Genomic DNA, 26230 nt, shown 5'->3' on the forward strand with positions numbered 1-26230 from the left:
GTGCCGCGTGCAGGCCGCCGCGCCCCGTGCAGCCCGCCGTGCCAGCTGTGCCCCGTGCAGCCCGCCGCGCCTGCTATGCCCCGTGCTGTGCGCCGTGCCCCGTGCAGCCCGCCGGCACGCGGGCACTCTCGCGCTTTTTAAAGCGGGAAGTTCCAAGCCGCGCGCCAGCGTCCCGCACCCGCGTTGCCCGCGGAGGAGCGCACAGAGCCTGGCGGCTCCGAGCGACGGCTGCGAGCGGGCGCGCAGCTCTCACACCCCGCGGCGTGGTCCCGGAGCCGCTCGCGCCGCCACCTCGGTTCAAACGGGGGAACGAGGTGCAGCCCGAGGGCAGAGCAGGGTCGCTCCTGCCTCCCACCTCCCGCCTCCGCCCGCCCCCCGAGCTCTGAGCCCGGGGACCTCGCCGCCGTGGGGGCGGGGCGGCCGCTCCCGGGAGACGCTACAGGCTGGTGCAGCCGGGTCGGGCAGTGCACGGGAAACCGCCGGCAGCTCGCCCCGGCCCCGCACGCGTCCCGCCCGCGGCCGCCCAGGGGCGCCGCCCATTGGCCGGCTCCGACCCTCTCCGCACCTCTCATTCGCGGCGGGCCGTGCCCGTCATGGCGCTACCGCGGCCCGGGTCTAATTGCTGGGGCCAGGGCGCGCCCCACCACAGGTAGCGCCGCGGTGGCGGCTGGAGTGGTGCAGAGGAGGTTCACGGAGCCGCCCCACCGGAGCTTCGTGCCTTCGCTCCCGGCCTCGGGCGGCTGCCCCCCCCTCCCCCCTTCGCGGCCCCTCCTGCGGCTGCAGGGCGAGCGCGGCGCGGTGGAAACCGGCCTGTTGCTGCCGGGAGGAGGGACCGCAGCGGCGGCGAGCGGCCCCGCGTCTCCCCCCGGCGCGGGGGCGGGGGAGCGATGAGCCGCCGCGCATTGTTCCCCCTGTAGGCAGAGCCCGGCGGGCAGCGGGGCGGCGGGCCATGGGCTCTGCGCCTTTGTCTCCCGAGTGAGCCGGCCCCGCTCCCGCAGCCTGCCGCCGCCACCAGCCGGGCCCCGGCGACATGGACGTGACCGTCTCCGAGCTCCTGGAGCTCTTCCTGCAGAGCCCCTTGGTGACCTGGGTGAGCGGAGCGGGGCGGCGGGGCGGCTGTCGGCGGGGCGGCCGCGGTCCGGCGTGGGGCGGCCGGGCCCTCCCGCCATCCCCCCAACCCCGCTGTCCTTCCTCCCGGCAGGTGAAAACCTTCGGGGCCCTGGGAAGCGGGGACGAGGACAATCTCGGCGTCTACATGGACCTAGTGGATGGCGTCGTCCTGAACAAAATCATGCTGCAAATGTGAGTGGGCTGGGGGGTGGCAGCCCGGCGCTCGGCGGTGTCCCCCCGGCGTGCCGCCCCCCCGGCCGGGCAGCGCCTTTGTGGTGCGCTCGGGAGGCTGTCGCGGCGGCCAGGCTGGGGGGACCGGGGGCGGGGGGCCCCGAAAGCTCCCGGTTTGCGTTTTTTTTTCCTTTTGGTTGCTTTTTGAATTTAACAAAAACGAAAGAAAAGAAAACCTAATCCAGTTCTGTAAAATCTGCTTTAACACTTTTCAAGGTTGTTGATGGTATGTGGGGTTTTGCTCTTTTATTTGTTTGTTTTTCCCCCCAGGCAGTTACTTTTTCCTAGTAGTTCATATATGCTTTAGGGGAAGGTATGTGACAGTACTTCATCATATGAAGCTTTACTAGGAGGATTTCATCTGAAGTATCTCGTGTGAACTTTCATGTTAAATACAAAATCTAAGAAAAAAACCCCACCGAGTTCAGCGATACCTCTTTCGGGCAGCACTGTGAGGAGATGTCTTGAGGAAACTTTATAAAAAAGGTTAAAATAGCAAACACTGAAAATACTGTAACATTTAATTGCTGATCGATCAACTTGTACTATTTTTAACCACATTTTTTCCCATTGCTGGTCTTCTGCATGCAGATCCTGACTGTTTTTTGTCATCTCTGTATTTGCTTTTAAATATTCTGAAATGTGACTGGTAGAAGAGTTTGTAGGGAGAAGTATTTGACTTACAGGGGAGGAGACTTTGGGAATCACTCCATTTTGTCACTACACTCTTTTAAGTGAATTAAATCAATCTGAAGCTCGACCAGTGATTTGCAATGTCAGGCCAAGTCCAAGCACTTAAATGAAGAATTCAATATTAGAGTCTAACTTTTAAAAAAAAAAATTAAAAAAAAATCTTGGCAGCCTGTGCCCCACCCACTCAAGTTGGCAAGTTTTTTATCTTCTGGTACCTGGCTAGTCCACCTGAAAAGGTAATCAAGATTTTCTTCTGCTTTGATGTTACTAACATGGAGAAGTTGTGAACTAGAATTTAGCAAAGCTAGTGGAGATGCATGATTTGAAACGGTGTCCAGATCAGTCGACCCACTTGGAGATACCAAGCTAGTGGTGGTAAATGTTAGTGAGGATGGAAGCCTGATGTAAAGAGAAGACAATTTCCAGCATTTCTCAAGGAGTAGTTACACTTCAAAAAGATAACTCTCTTCAAATTAGGCTTGAGTATGAGCATTCCGATCCAGACTTGTAGTTTCCCAAGATGTGAGAAATGAGGTTTTGATTTATGATCGTTGTGTTTGGCATGGAGATAGCTGCAGCTGTTCCTGGATAGTTTGGTAAGTTGAGTCTGCTGCAGGTTAACTAAACTACCAGTCTTATCTAACATGTGAGAGAATCTTATTATTTCAAAATGAGAAAATTGAACTTGATACTCAGTTGCTCTTGATTTTTTTGTTACTAAATAGGCTGAAGTTACGTAACTTTTGAATTACTGTGGCATTCTTAAGAGTGATGTGTTTTGTCAGGTGGTGTACACAAACTGAAATGTTTTTTATTTGGCCACCGAAATATATCTAAGGAGACATTATGTTATTGAAGTCTGTGGAGCAACATAGCAATGCTCTGGGGACAAGGAGTAAATGATAGGATCTCATTGAAATAAGGAAGACAAGCATATGGGCTGATGGAGTGCAGTGACACTAGTTGGCATTTTTTTTGGATATCATGTGTCTGGAGAAATGCTCTGGCATGTTTACTGGCCTTAAGCAGACAGGTAAATAAGTTGTGGTGTTTTGGGTTTTTTTTTTTTGCACCACCTCCCCCCCCCCCCCCCCCCCCCCCCCCCCGAAAAAAAACCCAAAAAACAACCCCCCAAAAAACCAACCAAAACAAAACAACCAAAAAACCTCCAACCCATCTCTGCCAGCAGAGTTGCAGGAAGCAGGGGAAGCACAAGCAATGTGGAGTAGGAAACTGTCCCATCATATGCAGTTAGGCCTCCCCCTCTTTTTAGGCAGCTTTGGCAGTGCTGCTAATGGAGTCTCAGGAGCTTGAAACCAAGTTTTCTGCCGAGAGCTTTATGAAAGATTACAGTTGTATTGTATGTATCCCAACCCAGCAAGGTGCTCAGGAGAGGTGCTGACTATGACCTTCACTTTTTCCTAACTTAACCTTTAGAAATTGCAATGCAATTACTGCTTGCCTGTAAATCAGGAAAGCCTTGCAAGGTGTGTTTCTGCCCCACAAAGCTTTCAGAATAGAAAAAATAAATGTGTGTTTTAAAATGCTTGCTCATTGGTTTTTGAAGTTCTGGTCCCTGAAGACGACTGTCAGTCAGAGTGCTTGGCTTGAGATTTCTTCCTGCTGAAATTGTATTAAATAAGGGCCTTTGATAAATCTGTGAGAATTTGATATGCCATGTGGTGATGGTGTTGATTGCCTGAAAGCACAGATGCGTGCACAGGCAGAGAGCAGGGGGTAGCAGAGTGAAAGAGCTGGGCTCCTGGTGTGGATGGCTGTGTCCTCACTCATTTATTACTTTGCTTTTAGTGTTTTGGGTTAAATGTCCTTGCCTGCTCACTGGAACACAAATAACATGGGCGTATGAGCTTGCATCCCAACACCAGATGCGATGCAGTATTTTGTTGCAGATCAACAAGTTTCTTTGGTGAATATTTTGAAAGCCAAATTCTTGGGAATTCCATTATTTAAAATGAGTTGTCCTGCAGCTAAGCAGATTTTAAGTTTAATCCATGGCCAAAAAGACAGGTGGATGTGTGAAGAAATCCAGATATACCCGTTGAGTGGAGATTGCTAGTGAAAGTAAGGCTTTAGCTGTTTGAGGTGTGAGTGGGCTATACAAGTTCAGTCAGCCTCTAGTTTCTGTTGTAATAGGTTGGATTTTGCTTGAATGCTGTCTGGTAACTTAAGAGTGGGTGGAGAGTATCCAAACTGTTTGATGTTGTGGTGTCAATGTTTTTTAGGTGGTGGGTTTGTATCAGCAAGGCAGCTGTGTCACCAGAGAGATATGTGACATCTATTTCTTTTCCTGCCTGCCAGGTCTCTCCTGGCTTTGTGACAGGAGGTGAAAATAAGGCTGTACTGTTAATCCATCCTCTTGAGAAATGAACTTCCTCCAGGAACGCTGGCCCTGAATCCCCTGAATAACGTGTAGTTTGCTCAGGCACAGGGGAGGAAGGTAATCCAGCCTGGGGTTGGGCAGATTCTGACCACGAGGTGGCTGGTAGGTAAGCAGCTGTTGGGCTTTGCTGGTGATTCCTAACAAAGCAAGACCTTTTTTTAAAGGAGGACAGGGGCTGCTTATTTCTCAGTAGCGGTGCCTAGCTGCTTAATGAGTTAAATCTAATAGGAAGAGACAGACAGTGGCGTTTGGTTTCCCCGCTTAACATTTCAAAACAAGACAAACGTTTTTTTTCAAGTCATTTTTCTATAAATGAGTGGTTTCCTTTTTCCTGTGTTCTGTCCAAGTGTATACCCTAACCTGATCATGCATGAAGGGCACTTTGATTTTTGCAGACGTGCAGTACTAGCTGAATACTCTGCATACAAAAATGTTTGTTAACCTTCGAAGTGGAACTGCTGTGTCCTGAGCTTCTGTGTTTCTGATGGATTTATGTTTATCAGGGTAATGAGCTTCTCTGTGGACAAATTATAAAGAACTCTCTTAATTTTTTCAGAGGGTTGTGCGTCACTTCCTGGTATGAAACTAGCATGTGGTGACACTGCACAGGCTGCCTTTGGTTTTACAGTTGCAGCTGTGGCATAATACCTACAAGCATACGCAAATATTTGCCCTGTTTAACTTCTTTTAGAAAGTTTTATTTGGGAAGTGGTGTGGGAGTTTACATGTGCAGGCACCTAAGTGTTTTTATATTGACTTGTTCTAATTCTTTTAATTGATAGTAGACTCTGCTTTTCTGTTAAAACATTTAGCAAACAGGAATGTGTATTAGGAAAGCAGCTGATAAAACTGCCTCTATTAAAACCGCATAATAAAAATGCACAATAACAGATTTTTCAATTGCCACTGTCATGGCTTGTGGTACTCTCACTCTGTTGTCTTAAATTTAGACCATGTGACAGTAACAGTCACATTGTGAGTGCCCGCTGCTTGTGGTTTGTAGCAAATGGCATGAATAACGGAACGTTAAAGATAGCATCCATTCAATTTAAAATCTTATTTAGAGGTGCTTTTTTCTACCATTTTCTAGGCAATTTAGAAACCCTACCAGCCTTAGTGGCATCACCCCACCTGATGGTAAGGGAGTTAGACTGGTCAAAGGCTGGTGTATTTTTGGTTGAGTTACCTGCAGAGCAAAGTGCTGAAGGGTGCTGGGCATGCTAGGCACAGCCAGTTCCTTCTGGTGTCTCATAACCCTTCAGCCTGGTTTGTGGGCTTCCCCCTTGCTCATCAGAATTACTTGTCAGAAATTGCTCAATTGGGATTGTAATTTTGAGTTTTAAAAATGGAATGGTTTTTTTTTTGTTACTGTTATTATTTGGTGGCTCAAGGGGTCCCAAGTGCTTGAACTTGTCACTTAGCCTCTGTCTCCAGACCCTTTCTATCCCCTGTGCTCCTGTGAAAGTCATGGTGTGCAGCCCAGAGGAGTACTTTAAAATATTTGGGAATATAGTGAGGTTTGAGACTTTCCTTCTGTTTATTTGGCTTGGATGTTTTTACTGGTTTGCAGAGTACCTCCCTTAGTCACACCTTGGTAGTGCCACCTCAGTCTTATTTGGATAACTTTTTTGATCTTGAGGAGTAGGTGGCTTGAAAAAACAAGAGTTGTTTTCATTACATTGGTGTGCAAGGGAAAGACCAAACATCAAAGGACTGGAAACTCATTGAGGTTGTGGGCAGGGATTTTTCAGATGCATTCAGACAGGAGTTCGGGTTACCTGGTTAGTGCCGCAGAAAATCTCTTTACATTTTCAATGTGATCCTTGGAAAGAGTTTCTTTCTCTAAAATTCTTCATAAACAAGTTCTACCAGCCAAAATAGGTGCTGTAATGTGCAGAGTGTGGTACCAATAGCTCTGTTTTCTTTAGGGTAGAAACATCTTTAAACACAGAATTTCTCTCACAGCATAATTTTAGTCGGGTTCTTTTTTTTTCCTTGAGGACTCTGCTTCTCCTTCCTGCTTTTCCCTGCTGTACACCAGGCTGTTTGGGTTCTACTGTTTTGAGTACCTTGATCTCTCTAGGTTTTTAACCTTTTTCTTTCACTTCCCTTGAGGTCAGTGAGTGTGTGTGTGGCTGTGGGTTTTGTGGCAGCTCCTTTCCTGGGTGCCACCCTGCTCCCGGGTGGCAGGGTGCTCTGCTCCCCTTCCCGAGGAGGCAGCAGGGGGGGTCTGGGCCTGCTCCTGCCGCAGGAGCCTGGCTCCTGTGCCTCGCCCCTTCCACATCCCACACCCCATCCCATCTCTGGAGCCAGGTGAGTGGCGAGGAGGCAGCAGGAGCGGGATGGATCCAGCTGACCTCATGTAACATGACATGGTTAATTCTAGATGTGACATGGTTAATTCTAGACCGAGGTCTGATGCAGAAAATGCTTGAAAAATGTGACAAATGTATTCTTTCTGAATAAACACATGCCTGGAACACTTAATTCTTTTAAGTGCTCATCTCTGGGCTTATTAGGTCAAAAGATGTTTTGCCAGTTCAGTTGAGCTTACCTGGTAAATGAAAAAGAATAAATGTGTCCTTTTTTTTTTTATTTATCTTTTTTATTGTGGTGACAGGACCTCCCACTGCCTCCAAGTGCAACTTTCTGTAGCTCCTCCAAGTTCTCAGCTGTGGGGCTAGGACATCTGTAGTTAGTACTTGAGCTTATCAGATCCAGGATTAAGAAAAAATATGGTAGCAAATGAAGAAAAAGGGCGATATTGCTTGTTGAGAAGGAATAGTTTGGTTTTCCCTGTGGTAGTTCAAGGCATAGGCTGTGTTGGCCTTCCATATGCACCTACGCAAAGGGTCATCTCTGAAGTGAGCTGAGGTGCTGCCTAAGTTTGTTACACAACATACTCAGAAATCCAAACCATCATTTTTTCAAGCTACATTCTGTTTTCAGCAAAGCTTTTCACTTCCTTGTTTGTGGGGAGGAGGCAGGACTGCCAGAGTGACACTGTGCTGCAGCTTGGCTACAGATTAAGAGGACCTCTAGGTCAGTGGCATTAAAGGCTCTTGGGGCGACCAGTTACCCTTAATGAAGATTATGGGATAAAAGCTCCAGGATTCCTTCTGAGGGCCTGGTCCTGCCAATGCTTATGTTCTTGGAATGCGTGACTAGCTCAGTTGTGACAAAAGATGAGCAGGTCTTGTCTGGGAAGGAGGAGTTGTTTAAGGCTTTTGAAAACCTCATCCAAGTCTTGCAGTTACATAGCCTACAGCTGTTGAAGAAATCTCTCCTTTGCTGTGGCCAGTGGGTGCGTTTTGTGGATTTTTGCCCCATTTTGTGCAGTTTTGGGAACAGTCGTGGAGTATTGCTTTGCTATGCAGTTGGTGTTCTCTTCCTGGCTGTAGACCTGGGTTGCTGCCAGGCAGTGGCATGGTAGTGTGCCACCTATGTGAGCTTTCATGTGGAAACAAGAACTGTAGGCTGACCCTTGTCTTGCCAGCTTCTCTTTACTGTACGTTTCTTCCCTTTCAGCTTCCTAGTTTGTGGTTGTGACCTTGCCTAAAAAGGCTAAGCATTCAGCTTCCTTCAGGATCCAGCATCTGCTTGGAGAGTACTGAAGGCAAGGTACTCTCCGAGTTCAAGCCCAGGTGCCACTTGCGCTTCTCCAACTTGCTGTCTTGCTGAAGACCCATACTGTCAAACAACGTATGGGTATGGCTTCTGCACTCCTGTATCCAAGCATCAGTGAAATGGAATACTTATTACAGGCTTTACTTTAAAAGCTTGTTACAGTTACCTTTCTTTGTTATCTTTTTTTTTTTTCCTCCCCATAATTTATTACGGTGCCAATCAGTATACAAAATCCTTTGTTGCTGTAAAGGCAGTGTAGAGTCTTGCTAGCTTGCACCAGTGTCGGTTCTGGTCATCTGTACTTCAGTTTGCTTGAACCCTGGTACATAAATACTGTGTCTTGTGTTACCTGCTGACAAGGCAGTTTTCTCTCTTTGGAGTATCTATGCATTCTGTCATATCTATACCCATAGCACTGCTTTCACTGGAGAGGTGCTTTGGGATGGTGGTGCATTAAAAAAATAAACAGACCAACCACCAAAAACCAGCAAACCACCCTACATGCCCCCAAAAGCCCCACCTCTTTGATATACCTATGTAAACTTTGGCAGATATGATTTTAAAAATAAATATTGGATCAGTTCCTCTTTTATTTTCTTGTCAACGCCTGAGTTCAGTATTTGGCCCTGGAAGAGCTGTGAATGGCTTAATTAACAGCCAAAGCAGAGCTCTGGGAGGCAGGTGTTTGGATTGTGTAGGAGTTTGCTGATAAGATTCTTTATTAGACGGGAAATGCAAGGCTTTGATCTATGCTATTGGCAGATAAAGGTTTTCAGGTTCCTTTTTGTGCAGCATGTTGGGGTGTACACAGTGTCTGAAGGTGTACATTCATATTAAATTATTTGCAGCTTTTTCCCCCCATGTTTCCTTATTTTAGAAAAAAATAGTGTAAGGCACAATTTTGATTTGCTTCCGTTAAAGATCAAGCAAAAATTTCAGGCTTCTTTCTGTAAAGTCTTTCCACCAAATTTTTCCTCTCTTGCTTATATCTCTGCATATAGTTATATTTTGTTCATATCTCAAAGCCTAGTAGTGCTGGTTTTTGTGACACAGTGGGTATATGAGAGGTCTAGTTAGATGATATGGGTATAATAAAAGTGCAGTGCTCCTTTTTCCTTCAGTGCATAATATATCTGGGTTTTGCAGTTTGCACAGTGATCATTAATAAAGTGTTAACACCCTGCTCTTGTCATAAAACTCCAAAGCCAAGGAAGGCATGGTAGTCTTTCCTAGGCTTCCCTTTATTTGAATAAGATAAACCCCTTATCAGGGACTGCTTTGATCTAGTGTGCACAAACTACACATGATCTGTTCTTTGGGAAATAAATAAGGAGGGAAGCAGCCCTGAATTGCTGTGTGGGTTAACTTAATGTATGTTCTTTTGTGGCATGCGGGAAGACCTTCAACTTACGCGTAGGTGCAAAGGTAATGAGCTCATTCTGTCACAAAGTAATGTGTCCTGTATAGTTATGTTAGTGTATTTAATGGGTGAATTTTTAAGGGTTTTCCTAATGGCGCATTATTGAGATGCGGTCTTAGCACAGAGTAAATTAGTAATACTTTATTTTCTTTTTTCTGTTTTAATAGAGATCCTCGACCAACCAACCAGCGTGTCAACAAGCACGTGAATAATGACACCTATCTTCGGGTTCAAAACCTGACCATCTTAGTCAGAAACATTAAGACTTACTATCAGGTGAGATTTCTGCTTTCTGCTCATTAATCTGTGGTGATTGCTATAATGTTTCAGTTAGTGCAGGGGCTGGCGGCTCAAAAAGAAGCTTGCTACAGGAAACAGAGGAAATTGTGTTTGTGTAAAAGTACTTTTAGCCATGCTTTCCTTATTAAATGACAATGCAGCTACCTTCTCTGTCTCTCATGGCCAGAGGCTGCTTCCCTGCCCCTGTCTCTAAAAAGAAGTGTGCTCAAAGGCTGTCATAGCACTTGGAGATACATATGGTAAAAAGGCTCTTTTGTGCTGGTAGGGTATGTTATGTGAAGGGGTTTCCTAAAATGGCAAGGCAATAATGCTTCTGGGTATAAAAATTTTTTTTTAAAAAGTAAGCTTCTCTTAAAGTGGCTGCTAGCAAGTAAATCATTATGAAGAAATGTCTTTAATGCTAGAATATAAACCTCGAATTGTTATACTACTAATAAAGAAAACCAAACTTTTACTTATTTTGAAGGTAGACTTCTTATGCTGTGTACCTGTTTTTAGGTGTTAAAGCAGTTTTGCTCTGAACTCCTTCTCTAAGACACTGAAGTGCAGGAATGTGCACATACTCACAAATAGTGCACTTCTTAGGTGACATCCTTGAACTGACTGTCAGTGTTCCTCTGCTGTAATAGTGGCTGCTCTAAAACCAGGGTGGTGACAGCTGAGCTCTTTTGCAGACTAAGATAAATGCTGGATGATGCTGGAAAGCCACAGGAGTGAATTCGGTTACTCTAAATAGAATTTCTGTGTACACACTGTTGTGTATATTTAGACTCCTTAGTGGGAGGGGTAACTGTTCTACTGTTTCCTTTCACACGTGTTTTGCCAGATTTGAATGCTGTGCAGTGTAAACCAGGCTGAAACCACTGAGGACTGTTGAAATCCTCTGTGTGTATCAATCGTGTAATAGACAAAACAATTGAAATGTAGGAGTTGATGTCAGTGTGCTCATCCTGGATGCTTCATCTTTTCTGTACACGTAGGAGAGACTTTTGTATTGGCTTTGTCTTCAAAATACAGAAGAGATGTAATGCTTAACTACAGTAGTGCCTTTGATACCGTTCCTTTCCTGAGCTTGCCTACTGCTGTTTCATGTTACTGCCACTACTCTGCTTCTGGACTTAGGGAAGCCTAATAGAGAGAGACTTCTGAAACTGTCAGATGCGGTGGTGACTCATCTGTGCAAATTCCAGTGGTCTGCTAGAAAAATTAAGTGTGTAACTCGTGTTTGAGATGAGGTAGGAGGGTGTTAATATATTTCTGAAGACAGCTGACCTGTGTCTCAATTGTTGAGAACTGGCGATGCTGATGCAATGTGATGTCATTCCTGAAACTTGTGATTTCTAAGGGGAAATTCCACTTGCTCTTAACTAGAAGCTGAAGGTTTTTTTTTGCTTGTTTGTTTCTCTGTTACCCACTGAGCAGTGTAAACGTATATGGAGTCTACAAGGGAAAAGGACCATGTTTAAGGAGAGGAACAGGACTAGTCTTTCTCTCCTCATCCCCAGAAGATTTACAGTCTGAGAGTCTCTGGTCCTTCAGGTGTTGGTACTCTAAAGCTTTTAATTCAAGTGACTTTGTCTTGGAGCTGATAATCTGACCTCTTTTTAACAGTACCTGAAGAGATAAATCAGGTTCAGGAAGAAGTGATCCAGAATCATGTGTTATGTTGCTTGGTGTCTTTTTGACCTAGCTGTTCAGCTGCGTCATCATAATCCAATAAAGCTAGCAACAACCGAAATAGGTTAAGACATAGTTTTCATTGGTAAACAGTAGTTAAGGCTTGCAGTAGCAGGCCTAACAATGATATTCCTGTCATAGTCCAGAAATTAAGTACTACGAATCTTGCTGCCTGAGGACTGTATATCCTGTATGTAAACAAAGCAGTCATGAGGGCTGGTCATTCTTTGCGTTTGGTCTTGAAAACATGTAGTTACAACAAATTTTTAAATAAGTTTCTCAGAGAATGTTATCATCACAAAAAAGTTCATCTTATTTGTCCTTGTCACAATCACATCTTCAGGGCAAATCCAGGGTCTTGATGTTAATATGAGATTCCCTTTCATGTGGTGGTGTGAAGTCTTCAACTCTTCATAGTCTGGGAGAAGTTAAGGCCATCTATGCTGTGACAGAGCTCTGGGTCTGATTGATGCCAGGGATAATGTCTCACACCTGTACTAATGTCTCTTGTTGGGTATCTGGAGGGTTTCTTGTGTTTTGGTGTCTGATATAAGTAGCTTTTACCAGTGTGGGTTTGTTTGTGGTTGGTTGCATAGTGAAAAAAAAAACCAAATGTATGCTTTTGAATATGTTAAATGTTGTTAGGCCTCTTCTCTCCTGAATGTTAGAGATGTTTTTAAATAGGTTGAAGTAGTGGGCATTCTTTGACGAAGTAGTATTTGTACATTAGCTTAAGCTAAAATGAGGGCAGTGTCTTCCTGACTGAAAACATGCTGTCAAATTTGGTTGCAGACTGGAAGTGGGAGGGAAAATTTCCTGACAAACAATAGGAACGTGAATTTACTGCTTCCTCAAGAGAAACAAAAGCTCTAAAAATGCAATGTTAGCCTTGACCTTTGACATTCCATTTCACTTGATGGACCCAAATGAAGTATATGGCTTAATTACTGAATTTGCTAGACCAGGTCTCCTAGAATGAGGAAAATGCCACCTCATGCTTTACTGAAGGATATTGGTAGATATCAAAGAATCCTTGCCCCTCTCTGCACTGGGCAGAAACGATCAAGAAGGTGATGTAAATTCATGGTACTGTAAACTGTATCTGAGGAAGGTGACACAAGTGGTTACTAAAATTAACTCTGATATTCAGAAGCTAGTTGACATTTCAGATCATAAAATTGTCTAGTGTATCTATATCTAATATCAGATTTCTCATATATCTGTATACCTAATATCTTTGTTAAAGCAAAATTCGTATTAATACAGATTATACTACTTCAGAAAACAAGGACGGGTCTAATGCAGAAGCTTGAATCCAGGTATCCTGCACAGTGTTAGGGCTTTCCTGATCTCTTAGGTTGAGGGTCTGTGCTGGGAGTGATGGAACAAACTGGGTTATTGGTGGAATTTGGCTTTGATTTGAGCCATAAAGATCAATTCCTATCTGTGCTTCAGCAGGCATAACTTGGGAGGGATAAATCCAATGAAGCCTTTTTCCTAGTTTGAGTAACCTTGCATTTTCAGATGTTAGTGAACAAATCAGCAAACAATTTTCTGAAGAGTTGCCTTCTCACAGCTTTCAGCTGCATAAAACTGGATTGCTGATGGCTACTAGGAAAAACATAGTGTAAAGGCTCTTAAAATGGGAGAGAGTATTGTTTGCTGCAGGCTTTGGTGTGTGTGGTTTTCTTATTTTATTTTATTGGGTATGTAATACTTGTTACTGGTAGTAGCAGGCAACATCTGTGTTTCCCACTCTTAGCAGTTGCACCTTTGCAGGTCTGTTACTGGCTTGAGAGGTCCCTCTTGAAACCAGGCAAATGACTCATTTTGCTGTGGGATTTCATGAGCGTTCAAGAGAATCTGTCACTAATTGCATTTAGTAACTGTTACAGCACTGGTTCACTGAAGAAATGGCTGGTCATAAAAATTCTGGAATTGGTGCCGTATCTTAGGAAAGGGCTGAGCACAGCAGAATGTTTTCATTGCTCATAGTGTGGGTTTTATGTGTCTCTTCTTGCTCTGACTGAATTCAGACACTTGGCTGTCTTTAAACTGGGGTTCAAAATAGTTTTGTAGGGAATAGTTTAGTACTGAGAATTACAGGTTACTGCCTGTCACTGCGGTGAGGATGTTGATTAAAGGAGTCAGTAGAGAACTGAATGTATTGAAGAAGAGATGCTCATCCACTGTTCACTGGTGCAGGTGTTGTGCATCCTGGTCAAAGAATGAAGTCTTTATGACATCCTACAGCTAACCACTGTATAGGAATGGATTGACCTCCAACTGTCATCTGTTGCCTTGTGTTAACATAGTTGGGAATGTTGGTCCTTCAGTTGACACTGGGTAGACCTGTGCAACACAGATGAAATTATCTTGCTGTTCCTGAGCTCTGCCTTCACTTTGAAATGCTTCTGTTGTGAGCTCCATTAAGGCTTATCTACTGGTCCAATTAAATTGGCTTGAAAGTAGTTGAGGTGAGAGTAGTGCAAAACTGAATAATGTTTGGCTTCACTGAAATAAGCACTCTTGACCCTTGTTGACAGTGACTTACGGCCTTAATTCCCTGGGGCCTTGTGCTTCTTTTCCATTTAATTCCAGCTGTGGCAACTGTCTTCATAGTTGTGTGGTGCTTTCCCGGTTTCTGGCAAAGTTCATTGGCAGTGTTGAAAAAATAAATAACCAAACAGGAAAAAAAGGAACAAAGAAAAAGCCCCTTAAGTTGCAACAACCTGTGCAAGAGCTATTACTGCTGCTGGTTCTGTCATTTCTGATGATGGAAGAAGAAAGCTAGAAAATCTGAGGGGTGTTAGCCTATCCCTTTGCCATGCTGTAGAGACTATTTAAATCCTGTAGGTGCTGGTACTTGAAATATCTGTGTAACAGCAGCTGCCCTGATGTCTGCAACGTTTGGAGAACATGCTCATACCTATAGAGTGCTGGAAGAGGCCTGAGGCAGGCTGGCAGGGGAAACTTGAAGTGGCTTTGCTGTGCTTCTGCTAATGTGTCAATCCTTGGGTTTAGTGTTTTTCTAAGGAGCTGAAAAGCACTTTTGATACCAGTTTATAAAAAATTAAATTGGTGACAGGATCTGTTTTGATGTCAGCTAGTTTCCTTACCTTCAAAAATGCCAGTAATCACTCCAACAGTGTATACTACATGCACAAGGAAAAATACCTACCATTTATATGGAATGTAAATAGCGGATGGAGAGAAGAAGAAAAAAAGGATGTTATCATCCCTTGCCTAGTCCCTGCATGGTATTATGGCCACATCTGGACTATGTGGATGAAAAATGCTGTTGTAAGAAATGCTGCAACGTGGTCATGGCTGTAATTTTTTATGCCTGTATTCCCTGAAGTTGTGGCCACTAAATACCTAGCAGATTGCTTCATGTTTCTAAATAGGTTGGAAATATCTCTTCATTTAAAAAAACCCACAAAGTACTGAGAGACCATTCTGAAACCAGTTGTGACTGTGGCTTGTGCTGCTTCAATAAGAAACAAACCCCTTAGCATTTCCATTTAAATGGTGGTGTGGGGGAATGAGGATGAAACCGTTCTGTGACTTTTTGGGGACTGTATCCCCACAAATTCTACCCTTCCTACCTAAACTCACTTAGCTGGGCTCAGAGATAGAGGCATGTTTCTCTAGACCTATGTCCTTCTTTTACTTGGCTGCTTTATATTTGTGTAAAGCCAGTACAAGCAGCAGGGTTTTTGTCAGGCACGTTAAAGGGAGTTGCTGCCTGTGAGCCTGGCTGTTGCTGTGAGCGGTTTGGTGCTGGGGCTGCCTTTCTAACCTCCAGGAAAGAGTGACAATTTTGTCTTCAGGCTGGGGCAAAAGCTGGTTTTCCTGGTGAGTTAGCGAAAGTCTTGCAGATCAATAGCTTCCAGATCAATAAACAACTTCTGTAGTTGAAACATTGAGTTGAGTTTAGAACTCTTAACTGTACCGCAATCAATTCTTGGAGTGCCAGATTTGGGCACAAGTTATGGACAGGCAACTATACTCAAGCTGTAAATAAAGTTCTGGCAGTAGCAGTGGTCCTCTTCTGTGAGTTGACATCTTCCCTACTAGGCAGGCTGGTTCTAGTGGGCTAGCAGTCCAGTCCTTAGCAAAGTAAACACCAAAATGCTAGAAATGCATGTGAATGTGTATTCTTAAATCAAAAAGCATTCTTCTGTTCTGATGGAGGAGAGTTTGTACCCACAGTGACCTACTGAAATTAGATAAAAATAAGATTTTTTTGCTAGCCTTGTCAGTTTGGTGTGTTAAAATACTACAAAATGCCTGGGTGACTGCTTTCATTTGGATTGCTGTTCCCTAGAGATCTTAATTTAGTAGCTCAGCTTAGGGAGAACCTTTCCTCATCTTGAGCTTTAAATTCCAAGATTATTAACTGAGAATGTCAGCTTTCTCAGGAATAACATATTGGAAGTTGCAACAGATAAGCTTTTTCTAATTCAAATACTTTGCTGATCTTGTGCACTCTTAAGTGCACGTTCTCTCCCTTTGCAGTACAGTTGGTGGGCTATGTGCATACAGTCTTCTGACTTGTTTCTGCACAGCAATTGTGTTGTTGCACTTACCAAAGGTAGCATGCATGTTTTTTGTGCAGCTGTAACTTAAGGCCACAACAAACAATGGTGAGCAGCCACTGAGCCTCTTTTTCGCAAGTCTACAATAAATAAGTTAGTATTAAGGTACTAATGTAGAGGTGCTCAGTGTTTCAGTAAGGCAGTGAACTAGGCTTCAGGTGATTCTGCCACTGGCATAACCTGGAGCAGGACCTTATTAGCTCTGGATTTGTTTCCAATCTTATTTTTCATTTAATTTCTTTAGTTAAACTTGCTACACGCACAGACTGTTTATCTATGCAGTACTTGGCTTAATGAGGCCTTCTTGGTTCTGCTGCGGCAAAAATGTTTTGAGTTGGGTTTTCTGTTCTGCAGTAGTGTGGTTGTGAGCCTTGAAGGTTGTATGTAAGACTGGTATTATGAAGACATTCAGTTACTGCAGTGGTGAGTGCAGGGCAAGGGAATGACTGACCTTGGCACAGACATTCTGGGAAATGCTGAACCAGTAATTTTAGTCCTTCACCTGAAGATAGTGGTACCACTGCTGCAAGTGGAACGAACATAAGAATCACAAAGGTAGAGATCATTTTGTATGGGTCCTGTTATCAAGTGTTTCAGTGAGAAAGAGGCTGAGACAGGTGACTCATCACGACCAGCCAGACTGGTGCTTTTTAGTGAGAATTGTCTTGTTCATTTCCGGAACAACTAGGTAAATATTTCTGCCCCAGAGTTGAAATAAGTTTCTGCTGAGGTTAGCTGTAAACGTTTTCCCAGGTTGGTGAGAGCTACCATTTTAGGTGGCTAGTAGCATGCTGTCTGACACCTGACTGTTATCATTGGCTGTGATTCTAGGATGCATTTCAGCTGGTATGTTGAATTATGTCTGGAAGCTTAATAGAGGGCTGGGCTTGGTGACCTATTTTTTCCCCTGAGGCCCCACATGCCTTTTAATACAGAACGAAATAGTGACCCCAAACAGATGGAAGAGAATAGGTTGGCTTTTAAACTACTTGATTGCCTTTAGTTTCCTGAAGCTAGAATATGGGAGAGGGCAGAATAGGCTGGCATGTGTCTGTGTAGTCTTGTCTTTGTTTTGCTTAATAAGCTAGAGGGGTGTGAATTCATTGTGCAGACAAATGAAGAAACCAAGCCAAGAAAAGAGCAGCAGTGCAGTGTCCTAAAATATGGAGGCAAAAGGAAGTGACCTGTAAAAATTTTACGGTATGGAATAACTGCTTGGTTCCCACCCAGCAGTATTTACTTAACCTCTGACATGTTAATTGAAAACAATTCTTGGGATGTCCAAATTACAGAATGCATCCACTCTGTCCTTTATATGGCTTTAAAAAAGCGTAATGTGAGAGTGTGTGTGGCTTTTCTTAATGAAAGCCAAGGCCTAACGTTAATCTCCTCGACTATTGCTGTGATTACCACAGGGTATTTCAGTCCTTTACTACGTATGTATCTTTTGGATATTAGGTTTAAGACGTAAGCCAGTGTTCAGACAGTCTCGCCAGATAGCCATATTCAGTCCTGCTGCCTAGATTTCAGCTAAACGTCCAATTTTTGTCAGTTGAAATTTTACAAAGGAGGGAATTAAGTTTCGTAGAGCCTAACAATTTTGGGTAAATTAGAAAATAGCCTGCATGCCACTTATAGTTGAAAATAACTTTGAAATTTAGTTTCGGTAAAAGATAACAAATGAAAGTTCAATTGCTTTATTGCTTGTGTTTCTCTAATGAATTCCATGTCACTTAGTCCTTTTCATTAAAAAGTCTTCAAAGAGACAAGAAGATGAATTTCACAAATGAATAAAGTATGATTACAAAACAACCCCCCAAATCATTTACCAATTCCCAAAGCAAATAACTTCTGCCTTTTTAATGCCAGGTAGTAAGTGAATGTGCTTCATGTGCTTACCTTACTTACACATTCTGTCTATTAAAATGTTGTTTAATCCAGTGTGGCATTTAATGAGGTTATTACCACATGCTGTATGGTGGCACACTGGATTCAGTCCACAGTCTTGCTCTTGTGCAACTCTGACTCTGGATTGAGGTTTGGTGTCAAGGCTTGTTCCAGTGACATCTTTGACTCTGGTGCGGAGTGAGCAAAGGTGTCTCTGTGCTTCTAACTCAGCTGGGCTAGGCTAGGCTTTCTACTCCAACAGCATTGTAATCAGCTTTTGTTTCAAAGATCTGTAACAAACTCTCACCTCTTTGTACACTGCTTTTTTTTTTTTTTTAAATGACTTGTTAGACCTGTAAGCAATTCCTCCACACTGTGTTTTCATCTGAGGTGATATTTGAGATGCCTTTTTAAGCAGTGCTTGTCTGTCATTTTGAAGGATTAATTATCATTTTCAGGAGTGTATAGGAGAACTTGGAATAGAGCATCATATTGAAATGCTCATTTGTATTTACTTTTGAAAACAAAATGTGGTTTGCATTGTAAAGATCTGCTTAAGCTTCTGTTGACCTCTGGTACTTCTGGCAAATGTGAATGCTCTTGGGCCAAGAAATGGGCATGCTGTTGTGGAGTCACCTGTTCTGGTTAAGAATGACAGGATTTACCCATCTGAGCAAGCAACAGAGCTGGGGACAGGAGGAAGTTCTAGTGTACTAGCTTTTTTGCTGAAGACAGACCGCAGGAAAGGGTATATTTCCAACTTCATATGGTGTATGGACTTTACACTAGCACAAATTAGAGAAGGCATCTGCTCATGAGATTGAAATGCACACAAATTGAAATGCTGTCACTTGCTGATGTATGCATACATCTTCCATTTGCAAATATGTTGGTTTTAAAAGGAGGGGTTTTTTTCAAAACAAACTCTAAAGCAGCAAATTAATGTGTGTATTCACTTTAAGCAGAAGGACTTTTTTTGTAGCTGTTTAGATGGGCTGTTTGAATATAAGCTGTGTGTGAGCTGGTGCCTCTCTTGTTTCCCATTATAATTAAAAGATGGAGCTGGAGAGGGGAGTTTAAGTGTTTAAATTCTGCTGGGTCCTCATATGGCCAGTAAAACTACCTAAATAAAAATCTGCTCAGCAGGCTGAAATGGCCCCTGTGGAGCTGTCACTGTCTGTTCTTTCATAATTAGCATTATTAATACTCTAGATGTTTAATTTATTTTTTAGACTTAGAATGACATAGTTTGTGCCCGTTAGGTGATCAAGGTAACTGTGATAGACATCTGCTCCTTTGGGGGCGGGTAGGAAAGACTTAGGGCCTTTGCACAAAGGAAAAACATTGTATGAATTCTATTTAAATATCTTCCTGTCCTGTGAAAACGATTATGTAGTTGGTTATTAATATTTTTTGAACTAAAATAGGTGGTGGTCTTCCTCTAGAAAGAGTCACCTTTATTTAGCTGATGTTAAAGAACTGATTTTAAAAGCATCTGTAAGTTGTTTACTATATTGAGAAGCAAAAGAAAGATAAATTCCCTGTGGCACCTTTAAGAGTTGTTTTGTTTTTAAATGGTCATCCCATCTGCAATATAACCACTGGGAAGATATTTGTGAGGGAGTGCAGCATCAAATTTGTATCACAGAAAGACCTGTTTGGCATGGTGTGTATTAGAAGACAAGGGGAGGGTGGTACTGAGGTTAATGCCTGATTTATTTTAGAGCAGCTGTGTTACAGTAAAGCTAAGTGGATAGGGTCCCACAGGAGGCATAAACATTTGCCACTAGAGACTGGAAGGAGGTGAATTTCTGTTAAATTTTTGATACTAAATGCAGAATTACTATGTATGTTAAAAGGCTCATTTGTAAGGATGCAGGTTCCAAAGAAACATAATCAGTTCTGAGAAGCAGATTCATTAAAAGTAAAGAATGCTTCACTTAAGAACAAACCAACCAATGCAACCCCCCAAAAAACCCACCACACACAAAACCAACCCCCAACACAAAAAAAAAACCAACCACCACCCCAAACCTCCAAAGAAATCAAAACCTACAAAAAACAAAAACAAAACAACCCCCCACCAAAAAAACCCACAACATGAAATAACCCCACCCCCCATTTGACTAGTTACATGTTTGAGTGAGTTGGAGTCTCTTAAGACTATGTAGTTACTTCAAAGCAGAACTACAATTTAACCGTAAGGAGTTGCCTTTTAATGTAATAAATATCTTAAGGTCTCTTACTCAATTTTGAGCTTTCAAGAGGTGGAAAAAACCCTAACCAACCAACAAACCCAAACGCGACAACCAAACCAAAACCCTCACCGTGTTGTGTTCTGTGTTATCCTGAATATGAAGAAGCTGTGGGTCAGTATTAGGGTTTGTCTTTGTTTTCAGGGTTTGTGGCAAATGCTTATCCAAACAGCACGTGGATGTGTCTTTACAGTTTTACTTGCAGTAGGAGTGAGACTGTAGTAGAGGACCACAAAAGCTGCCATTATCAGAAGCCTTGCTTACACTTCAGTGCTCTGGCACTTAATCTAGTTCCCAGCTTTCAGTCATGCAGAAGAAACTAAGCCGGAGTGCTGTGTTTTAATTCTCAAACTTGGTTGAGCTGTCTTGCATTTCTTCCAGTATGCATTTCCTTTGTAGCCTGAGCCAAAAACTTTGATTGGAAAGGTGATTTTGATCTCACTTTTTCACTTCGCCCTTTCTCTTTATAAATTGCTGGGTCCAAAATCTGTGCAATTGAGGGATTCAGATTTGAAATAATTTGTTATTGCTTGAAGACTTATCTCCGTAAGACACAGCTGCAGTTTGGCCCCTTGTTTCTTAAAGCTTCTTGGTTAACATGCAATTGTACTTTCTTTGTGATGGTGTAGGACCTGATTTTTAAGTGGCACTGACTTCCTCAGACTGACTTCATATAACCTGAGATGCCGAGCATCTTGCACGGCAGGGTCTGTAAGCAGTTTTGCTGTGATACCCTTGGATATTGTGAAACCAAAGTTGTCTGCCAGATCATGGTTTGCTTTGGCTGCTCTTGAGAGCATATTGCAGCCTTTGGCAGTGTCAAGGTATTTATCACATCTTATGAGTACTTGACATTTTGCAGTGTTTGTGGTAATGGTTTGAATATCTGCAGAAGGACCCATCCTGACGTGCTTCCCCAGTCTTGAGCTTAGCAGGACGCCTAGTTTTGGAGCTTTCAGCATTCTGCCAAACCTGCTGGTAAGACAGATGCGCTCGGATGAGAGAGCAGAGTTGGTGTGACAAAGTAAAAACCAGTTGGTTTTATGACAAACTGAACTGAACCGCTCTGTGCTTCCAGCAGGCAGACTTTGCAGCCAGGCCTGTCACCTGTTTATAAGGGACAGATCATGTGAACGTACTTAGCAGTTTGCTTATAGACTAGTAGAAATACACTTTAACTTCTTGACTCTAAAGGGATAGTCTTAAGTATCAAGTACGTTAAAAAAAGAACAATGACCAAACAAAACCAAACCGCCAGTCTCTCCCATCAGGTTGCAGTAATCTTAATTCCTCAAAGTTTTCCGTAAACCAGGAAAGTTAGTAGTGAAGAGCAATTTATTTTTACCTGGCTGAACACTGTAGAACAGTACTTAAAACAAAAGTTCCTGATTTGTTCTTGTGTCTGTAACAAGTAGTGTACAATTCCTAGCTTAAAACTGTAGTATACACTGGAGTCTTGGCTGCTTCCACCAACCATATTTAATATACAAAGGAGTTGGCGAGCAGATGCATTCAGCACATTTCTTTTAAGTAAGGTTTTTTTTATGGCAGTCTTTAATGTACCTCTGCAGCACCACAAAACCAGAAGCTATTGCTTACTGGTTGTGTGTGTGATGTTTGCATAGGTGAATCTGAGATTCTAAAGCAGCTGTTTGAGCAGTGTGCCAAAGACGGTTATCAGGTTAGCCCTAGATTTAAGTCATTGTAGTGGTTTTTTGTTTTCTTTTTTTTTTGTTGTTGTTTTGTAGTATATAGTGTTGCAGTTCTCTGTCTGTGTTTGTGTAACTGATAGAGTGGTGCTGCCAAAAGATAGATCTGTGTCAGCAGAGAAGAGGCTGGAAAATACTTAATCCTTGTGTTTTTCATCCCAAAACAAAGCCATACTTCAACCCAGCCCTGTATCGAAGCTTTGTATCAAAACTTTGCATCAAAGACTACTTTTTTTGAACTGTAAGTTTCATTGTGTTTGGTTGTGTTTTTTTTTTTTCTCGTTTTGGGTTTTTTTGGTTGGTTCATGGGGGCTTTTTCGGTTTGGTGTTTTTTTGGTTTTGTTTTTTGTTTGTTTAAGCAAGAGTGGTTTTGGTTTTTGTGTGTGTGATTAAACAAGAGCAAATGCACTGTGCAGGTATATGCTGTGACCTTACAGCTGCTTCCCTGTATCTTTTCTGTCTGCTGGTGCTAGTGATGGGGGAGTGGTTGACTACCTACCACAGTATTCTTCTGCTGGGGGGATGTACAACCATTGTTTTTTCTTTGCTGTGATGGTAAGGAATGGTTCCTGCCTCATGCTGCACCAACAAATTGTGAAAGGGACAAGTGCGCAAGTCTGGAGATACCTGGAACTCCTTTCTTACTGTGGAGATGTGTTGTACTGTCAAGTTACTCATGAAAGTTATAAAGAAGCACGCTTGAGTCCAAGGGAGGAGAACTGAAACTGCAAAAAAATACTGCTAAGTATTTCATAATGGTCAGTTCAGATGTAAGATGTTCCGGAGGCGGTTACTGCAACAGTTTTTTTAATATTGCAAATGTCAGTTTGATTCTACAGTAACAAAAATTAGATATGAATAAATAGCGTGGATTTTTTTAACTTTTTCATGTGCTGTGGTAATTTTAACTGTTGTCTTACTCTACTTTTTTTTTTTTAAAGTCCTTCTTCCCCCTTCCTATCTTCCCAGACATCAGGTGAAATGTTTAACTTGGCCTGAAATGTTTTGTTTTGGGCACTCATAAGAAAAGCAGTAGGAAAGAGCTAGTTTTACAAAACAGGAAAAAGTGACATTAAAAGCACATCTGAGTGCCTTTATATGAAATAGGTTAAGAATATGAAATAAAATAAATGGAGCGGTTGTCAGAGGAAAACACTGTGAATGCTCTGACCCCAGAATACTTGCACTCTAGATGTTGATAGATTTACTTGGGAGAAAGGGAGAATCTGAGATGTGATCTCATTTGCTGGGTTCATGGCAGTTAATGCACCAGCAACTTTGATATTTCTGCTTTATTGCCAGGTAGACTTCTTGATGTTGATGGTGACTTTGACTTACCTAAAGTATGAATCCATATGAACTGGAAAAGACAGCTTCCCAAATTTCCAAAACTTGCAGCACAAGCCTTCTATCATGGGTGCTAGGTTCTAAGAATTGGTTCTCTCCATCTGTTGGATATGTTATGACTGGTGGGCATAAATGTTCCCGAGTCAGTTCATGCTGTGTAGGGCAAGACAACAGAGAAACCGCCTTCAGGAGTAGTGATGGTGTCCCCCTCCTCAGATACATATTCAATCGGGGTTTAATGTTCCCTTGTGAATGCTTACACCCATACTGCCTCTGGAGACAAGAGCTTTATGGTTTGCTATTTTTGCTGGCCGTCTTGCTGTTTTGCAATACAAAAGGAAGTTCCCATTGAATAGACTTTTCTCTTGCACTTAATGGCTTGAATTTCTACAGTTAATAGCTTCAGTCACTGGGAATGGCCTATTTTTTCCCTCAGGTGTGGCAGTTGGGAACTGCTGCTTCAACAAGGCAGCTCCTCCCCACAGAAACTCTGAAGCTTACTATGCTAACATATCTTAATATGTACCATCAGTATCTAGCTGCCTAGCATAAGACATGTCATTTAATTGCATATACGTTTAACTCTGTATATGCAAAGAAGCATTCAAATGCCATGCTGGAATTACGGTGCAGTAGTGCTTATTGCTGGGTGCTCTGAAAAGCCTGCTAGATGGGTATTCTCAGGTTTTTCTGCTAGTCTGAAATTAGCAAAGGTTTTGAAAGGTTTTTGTACCCTGTGATGCAAGTATCAAAGCTTCAGGGAAGTTGTGTGTTCATAAAAAGGCAGAATTCACTGAGATCCACTTGCTGCACTTAGTGTTGTGAGGATGGGCAAAGAGGGAGGTGTTTGTGTCGGTTTAAGCACTCTGTTTGTTTAATCGTCATCTGCTCCATGTGTTACGGACAGTTTTGAGCTCTGAATCTTCCGGCACACACTGCTGCTGTATCAAAGAAAAATGAATGGAGTGAATGTGTTGCCTGGCACTTGGGAAGCCATCAAAGTTTGTATTTAACAGAATAACCAGGCTGACTAACGTAATACAGTATTAAATATGCAGCAGCCTAAAATAATTTCTGTTTGCAGGAGCAAGTTTTTTTTAAAGCATATCATCTAAACAATTATTGAACAGGAAAATAACATTTTTTTAAAAAAACCTGTCTTTCTAAGGAACCAACTAGGAGAGGGTCGAGTTTAGCTATACTTCTCACCTTTTTTTAATGACAAGTCATTAATTTTCCTTTGATACCCAGAGCAAGTTTGCTCCAGTTCCCAAGACATATGCTGTACGCCCTCGAGGGGAAAGGCAGTTAAGAATTACAAGGAGTATTGTGCTGCGGCTTCGTAGAAATAAGTAACCTGCTGAAGTAATAACCTGCTATGTGCTCCTAAGTCTCTCTGTATGAATCAGGGCTTTAAAGTGGTGACTGATATATGAGGAATATGTCATCTTTGAGATTAAGACAGCTGTGCTTGAGAGAGGAGGAGTACATTTATTGTCAAGTTCTGTAACTGACCTTCATGCAAGAAGATTCAGACTTGAGTAACCACTTAAACTGTTGCCACAATTCTTGAGATAATATGGCTCTTCTGCTGAGCCAGATCAGGATACAGGTTTAGCTGAACGTACTTCATTACACTGTAGCTCTAGCAGTGCAAAGGCTCAGTTCCTGACTGTATTAACTGCCTGAAACTTCTTTCTGAGCCACCTTCTGTTGCAGAAATAGTCAATTTATGCTAGTCTTGCTTTCGAAATATGTTAGATAACTGTTCTCTATAATGATTTCTGTAGCTTTCTCTCATTTGGGTAGGTAACCCTGCTGAAATGGTTCTTATGATGTTTCAATGCCCTGTGGTATTATACAGGAGCACCTCCTGCTATGAAGTAGTGTCTCATTCTTGACCACTGGATTTCATGCAGACTGGCTTGGGAAGAGCTTGGGAATGCAGTAATAAGCTTTGAAGTAGTGCTGTGGATCTGTGTTTCATGCCTGTCTGGATCCAGGAATTCAAACACAGTCTTTAGCATTAACCACTGGACTGCCCTCTTCCTCAGTTAATTGTATACATGTGAAGAAGAGCATGTTTGATTAGGCAGATGCATTGAAAACACACATCAAAGTATATGCTTTAACATTTAATTAAAAATTTACCTAGTGAAAAAAGCGTTAATTAAAGAATCGGTGCGTATTAAGAGTTCAGAACTTAAAGTTCGTGTTGTTTGGCTGCTAAATCTTTAAAAATAATTCCATGAGGTGTCCAAAAAAAAAAGTAAAGAGTTTACACATCTAGCTCTATATAACTGACGTGAATTGTTATATATGTAATGGGGAGTTGTATGTTGCAAAGCAGTAGAAAGCACTTTGCATTGTGTGCATTCATAAAGAGGTGCTCATTAAAAATGCAATTTTAGTCACCACCTGTTATTTGTTTAATATGACAGGTCCTTTACTGCAGTGTTGTATTATTTCTGTCATCAGTCTTTTCCAAAGTGCATTATTCATCACTTTGAACCATATGGGCAGGAATATATTCTGAACATCTGATTTCTGTACCGGCCATTCCCTGAGGAAGGACTCTAATGTCCATGTTTATGACCAACCAGCAAAGCCTTTCCTGTCATCTTTTCATGAAGATTTCTTACCTTCTGTATACCAAAGATGCAATTAGGAGATTCACAGCTGCGACACTACAGCAAGGGGGCTGTACTTGATAAGGCAGTAAAGGCCTCTTTGCTCAAATTCTTAAGTAAAAGAGCAGGGGAGAGCTTTCTGCAGATCCTGTGTCCTCCACAAACCCTGATTTTTCTTCCCATGGCTTGCACCTGACGGTAGGCATGTGCTGAGGTGTGTGTGGGATGAGATGTACACTGACCTGGCTGCTGCCTGGTGTGGTAACCCTTGCTCTTCCCTTGCTGGGGGAGAATACCCAAGGGTCTCCCCTGTCAGAATTTCACAGAAACTTGTGAAAGTTT

General features: G+C 42.6%; 1 protein-coding gene across 2 annotated transcripts in view; it reads left to right on the forward strand.

Moving 5' to 3' along the window:
• The first annotated feature begins 589 nt into the window (after window positions 1-589).
• The window catches only part of CCDC88C (coiled-coil domain containing 88C), a 102110-nt gene continuing 76469 nt past the window's right edge, over window positions 590-26230 (forward strand). The window contains exons 1-3 of one of the 2 annotated variants that reach the window (XM_040600958.1): window positions 590-1090; window positions 1202-1302; window positions 9650-9758. In XM_040600958.1, the coding sequence (XP_040456892.1) occupies window positions 1031-1090; window positions 1202-1302; window positions 9650-9758 (270 nt within the window). In that variant the 5' untranslated portion in view covers window positions 590-1030. The remainder of the gene's footprint in view (window positions 1091-1201; window positions 1303-9649; window positions 9759-26230) is intronic. The other variant, XM_040600959.1, reaches the window with a different exon arrangement.

Source organism: Falco naumanni, chromosome 7, assembly GCF_017639655.2.
Source record: "Falco naumanni isolate bFalNau1 chromosome 7, bFalNau1.pat, whole genome shotgun sequence".
NCBI lineage: Eukaryota > Metazoa > Chordata > Aves > Falconiformes > Falconidae > Falco > Falco naumanni.